At 35.4% G+C, this 5,930-nt stretch overlaps 1 protein-coding gene across 1 annotated transcript in view; it reads right to left on the bottom strand.

Annotated features, from left to right (window-relative positions):
- Positions 1-3,059: 3,059 nt before the first annotated feature.
- LOC104547162 (potassium channel subfamily K member 2-like) overlaps positions 3,060-5,930 on the bottom strand; it is a gene marked incomplete at its 3' end in the record, with an annotated part of 49,094 nt that continues 46,223 nt past the window's right edge. Inside the window, exon 5 of the mRNA XM_010192748.1 lies at positions 3,060-3,199. Within this exon, the coding sequence (XP_010191050.1) occupies positions 3,060-3,199 (140 nt within the window). The remainder of the gene's footprint in view (positions 3,200-5,930) is intronic.

The raw sequence follows: 5,930 nt of genomic DNA, 5'->3' as shown, positions 1-5,930 counted from the left end.
AGTGGCCGGCCCAGCCCTAAACCACAACAGTCATATATTTCCTACGAAGTAGGAAGCTTTCAGAGTGCATTAATTATGGTCCTGTAGATTTTATCATAGTCTCTGTCAATCTCAGTAGATTTCAGTATATAACATGGTTTCTAATTTCAAAGGTACCTTAGGTATAATGAGCTATATCCCCAAGGACTGACAGAATATTTCCTTAAAAGAGAGTTAAAAACATGCTTAGAACTAGGATTTTTTCCATTGCACTGATTTTGACTATTTGAACTCCAGATAGGTTCCTCTCCTATAATCTGCATCCATAGAAGTTGAACAGACCATCATAAATTTAAGTTTAACTGAAAAAAACCAGAAGAAATTCAGAGTCTCCTTTGGCTTCTGCTGGCATAGAGGAGACTTGATGACTACATTTCCACTGAACTCCCTCAGCTTCTTAACTCAAATTTTCCTAAGCAGATAGTAAAGATGAGTTAAGAGCAGCAGTTTTTATCATAGAATGCTACTTGTAAAGTGAATATTTGTACAATGATACTGTTCAAACACAGCGAATCTTATAGCAAAATGCAATATATTTATATACAATTTTCTTCCTACAATGTATCATTAGGATAGAATACAGAAATAATTTTTCGTATTTTCTAACTAGAACACAATTTGTGCTATGCCATAATTCAGCTCTCAAAGTGTTTTCCATAATTTTTAAAACTGTAGCATTTTTTAACTTAATTTTCTTTGTTATTTTTTCAGACATGCCTGAGCAATGGTTTGACAAGTAGGGGAAAATTTCTGAACATCAGGCATATGATTAATTGAACAAATGGTACGAATTCTGTTATGTCTGTCTTTAACCTAACCTAACACACTTGAGACACTTGGTTATATCCAAATCTCAAGAATTCTCAAGAATTAGGTTTTCCTTTCTGTAGAGAAAATGAATATGCTTGTTTAGGGTACAAAGGTGAGAAAGAATGGAAAGATGAAGTAGGGCATACATTTCTGGTGCCTGAGTAAATAAAGTTTGGCATGGCACAATGGATAAAATAAAAACACGATGTTATAAAATTCAAACATTTTTAATACATTATGATATTATAATAATATGGATAATGAGACACTCTAAACAAGATTAAATCCTCGGTGTGCTATATACAGTTATACAGTCAAGATAGGATCTTATCCAGAGATCTAACTGTCTGAATAAGAGAGAAGAACATGAGAAAAGTGAGATTAAAGACCAGATTAATCCTAGGAAGTAGTGTGAAGAACTCAACTGTGTCACCAGTGTCTCAGGAAATGCAGCAAAACCAAGCCTGAACAAAGTATTTTTGCACAGTCCCGCAGTCATAATACAACACTTTTTCAAGAATCCAGAAACAAGTAACCTGGGGAAACTACATACAGTTTAGGAAATGCCCCAAGTTGAGAACGGTTAGATGCTAGCAGGGTGCACAATGGAAACACTACAAGTGTATGCCCAGCTCTTACTTCTTCCTAGTGCAGAGGGGAAAATGGTCTAGACCAACCTAATTTTGAAGTTCAAAATAATGAAGAAGAACAATGCAAGTAAATGGCATTTGAAGTTATTTACTGGATTCCCTGCAGCTGGTGTAAATCATGCAGGTTGGGTGTTAAAGATGCCCTCAGTGCTTTTCCAGAAAACAAAATGGTGATCCTGCAAACAAACTTGCAAAGGGTCACTTGTGTGATACCTGCTGCTCCATATCCATGAAGGGCACTAGTTAACCTCACTGTGTAAGGCAAGTTATAAATATCCTTTCAGATTTACAGCACAAGGGCAAATTATAATACTCTCTAAATGAAACTGATCAATTAATGTCCTTTGCTTCAGAGCTAAGTGTTCATTAAAGGCCTGGTAAAAGTGTAGTTACAACAGACCTGCCACAAAACTGCCTCTGTGAAGAGCTATGAGCTTAGCAAAGGCAATGAAAAAGGGCTGCCCATCCCACTTGCCTCACAGAGCAGGCTTAATCCTGCCCAAATGCCCAGCTCACATCCTGCTGCCTGCTGTGTCCATCACCACTGCCCTCTGCTCAAGAAAAGGCAGGCACCCTGAGGGTCTGTAATAAGTGAAGTACATGGGCATAAGCTACCCTTTGTAGCAAGGTCTTTGGGAACTCAAGGATTGCCTAGATTGCCATCTAGGCATTGATGCCGTGCCCTACAGCTAGAAAAACAATTTAAAACAATATAAGTAATAGGCCACTGCACAGTAACCAACATATTATTACATCAAAAAGAAATTAGAGTCTTTGTATTTGAGTAACATAAATGAACTGATGCGTGCAGAGGAACTGAAGTTAAATTAGAGGGAAATAATATGTTGCTTAAAACAAAATTTATTTTTTTCTCAAACTCTAGTAAAACATGAACTGTGCTAGGCACAATCAAAGAAAATTTTATTTATCCTCTAACATTTTCAAAACCGGCACATTTACTTAAATGACAAAATTTAAAGTAAAATACTGTAGCATCATCGGAATGATAAATACACATTAACAAGTAAAAATACATTTGAATTGAAAGCAATGCACCCAACTGCATGCTGCTGAAGGTAAAATACACCCAGGCATATTTAAATAATTCAATTCAATACCTTGCATAATATGAAATATCTTTTCTCTTACCATCATAAAATTATCAAAGGTATCTTGAATATAACTATTTAGTTATTTAGTAAGTTTCTCTGCATACCTGCATCCCATACAGAAACAACAAAAGCAGAATGATTTTTGCCTCAAAAATTAAGGCCTACATTCTACTGTCTAAATTTTTTTTTCCTGTAAGTCAGGTGCAATTGCACATATACATTTAATTTAATAATACATTTAATCTAACTTTATATACAGACATGTAAAACATCACTGTATGTTTGACTACACTGCTACAAATTTTGCTGCAGTTTCAGCTGCAGCATATACTTCATACATAAGCAGCTTTGACATATGCCCTAAGAGCAAAAGCAGCTATAAGTTCACCTGACTTAAAATCAAAATTTTTAAAAAGTAGACTTTATTCTCTTTTCAAAATGGTCTTACCTCTTCTTTTGTCTTTTTTGATATGACTCTTAGCCAGTCTCCAATCATGCTGAGGACAGCTGCAAAGTAAGCAAGACCAACAAGGATCCAGAACCACACCACTGGCTTATAAAAATCTAGGTACTCAATATCTGATCCTCCTGAAAAACAATAAAGTTAAAAATAAAACAGATTTAATAATTATATGTGCAAAACGGTTTTAAAATTAATTATTTTCCTAAATAAATAGAGAAATAAATAGTTCTTACAACTTCTATTTCCTTACTCATGCAAAAATTCATAGCAAAACATTTTGTTGAATTTGAATAAATGATGACCTAAGTTCATCCATTCTTGAAAACACAGTTTGAAGCATGCAAATTTTGGACAATGATTGCTCATCATTCATAGTAATTAAAAAATGAACACAAACTGATTCAAATTCTGATATATCATTATTTAGGGCAGAGGTCATTGAGGACATCTTGAGTGAAAGGACATCCCACTTGCTTCAAATAATAATGCTGTACCAAATGTTAAGTATTGCTCTGGAATATGTAATGTGCTCATGTCCCAAGAAATCTGATATTGCAAGGATTTTTTATATACATCTCAATACTTACCTTAATCCCTTAGCCCTAGTAAAGAATAACACCTGCATTAGCAAGTGTCCCTGTGAGGTAGGCAAACATTATTATCTCCATTTTTGTAGAGGATGAAACCAAGGTGCAGGGACTTGAGCTGAACTGATCGTACTAAAAAAACCCTTGAATAAAATAGAAGTCAGCTGAAGCCATCTTTTATTCAATCCCATTGCCATAAGCACTAGTCACTTCTTTCCTTCCAGTGTTAAAGTAAAAAAGGATAAATTTCAGAGATGCCTGTAATGGAGCTTTTAGGTACAATACAGCTATAGAGAACAGATGCTTTATTTTCACATAAAAAGAGTTATGTTCATCCAGAGCTCTTGACAACACAAAATAATTCACATTTCATATCTTTCAGTACAATAAAACAGAAGACTTAAACCTGCTATTCAGCTGTGTTACCACAAATAAAATTAGGCTCCTAGTCTGGGTTGCTGCGAGTAGAAGTCTCATGTGCATATCTGCCCACAATTGAAGAGACCTTACAGTAAAACCCTTTCCGGCACACTAAAGTAGTCTTTACAGGTACATAATATGTTGCTTTATGTATCTGTATGCTGCACTGAAACAAAGGAAAATTGGCCCAAAATACCAAGCATCTTGTTACAGTAACAAGATTAATTCTCATGAAGAGTAATGTTTATTTCCTAGGGGTTATTATCTAATCACCACAGAGATTAAATGCAAATAAAGAATTTTACTGATGGTTATCTTTGTATGGAAGCCCTCATACACAGAAATGCTGTTGTTCTCAAGTCCATGAGCCTTTGCATCAATAAAAATTGTTGAGTTGTAGGGGTTTACTCAACTGCCCAAAGAGATGAATCCACATAGTAAAAATGGAAATGCTTCAACAGCTGTCTAGTCACGAGTAAGATAGAAGACAGAGCTCTGTCTGGAACAGAGGACACCAGCCACTAAAGGGTAGAGTATGTCACACCCCAAGACAAATTAACTATCAGTAATGAATCAATGTATTAACATCATCCAGCTCACATCTATCCAGTAAAACAGAATTTAAGGGATGATTTGCCCAAAATTTGTTGTAATTCAAAAAGTGGTTGGTTACCACCATGCCTTTGCTCTATCAGAAGCTAATAATGAGCCACACTCAATGGTTCACCTTCTTCAGCATTTCCTACAATGGACCAGAAAATATGTTATGAAGCATATATATGTTATATGTATCTACTTGGCTGACTTCTAATTTTTGGTGTGTAAAGTTTATAAACTGAAGCCTATCTCTGCCAGTCTGCAGGGAGCATTTCCTTCACAGTTTATACCTAATTTGTTTACGACAAGGTTAATTACCAGGGCAGGAATGAGGACACATTCATATTCAATCATGAGTTTTCTTTACTGTCTGGCCAGGAGACGGCTCCATCTAGTCATGCCCAAAGGAATTCAGATTTCCTAAAGTTAGAAAGGGGTGGTCAACAACCTTGTAGGAAAAGGCTTAACAGTTAAAAATCTTTATTAGCTGTTGAGCTTATGAATTTCAAGGACTCCTTGGGCGAGACCCCGATTTAGTGGAATACCAGGGAGACAGACATACCTCAGAATGTTTGTCCTGAGATAACTACTGTCTCCAGTGACTACTGGAGGCATTCAGCAAATACACTTAAACGTCATGGAGTGCTATAATGCAGTTACCTGGGACTGTCATTAAATAGGATTACACCGGTAGGAAAACATAAAAGTCAACTGAACTTAAAGCAAATGGAATTCATTAACTATTGATTTACAATTCACATAAATGTGTATGAGTATGTATAGGTAAATGCATTTGCACTGAAGTATGAGATAATTCATCTAATGATTTTACTGGCAACACTGTAAAAAGCAAATCAACTTGATACATTCACATGGATTTTTCATACCATATTTTTTACTAAATAATGCTATCATGCAGAGCGTATTATTTTATGTAGCCCTTTAGGAAGCAAAATAAGGAGAATCAAGAAGCTGAATTTAGTTGTTTGTTTGGCAAAACCAATTCTGTGGGCCAAGGGACAAAACTTTTTTCCAATTCTGTTTGTCCTCTATCTGAAATAGGTTACAACAATCATAAAGAAGAAATATCTCTCTCAACTGGTATATGCTTACCCTTTACCTAGAAATCTCACTGCCATAAACTTTTACAAAAAAGAGCCACAGTTTATTGCTAAGATATTTTCTGGTAAAGATTTGATCCAAAGATCCTGGAAATCAATGAGAAATCAAAGAGCTTTCCCATCCACCTTCA

The sequence above is a fragment of the Mesitornis unicolor genome, unplaced genomic scaffold, assembly GCF_000695765.1.
Source record: "Mesitornis unicolor isolate BGI_N332 unplaced genomic scaffold, ASM69576v1 scaffold3859, whole genome shotgun sequence".
Taxonomy (NCBI): domain Eukaryota; kingdom Metazoa; phylum Chordata; class Aves; order Mesitornithiformes; family Mesitornithidae; genus Mesitornis; species Mesitornis unicolor.
This window is presented reverse-complemented; position numbering and strand designations above follow the sequence as displayed.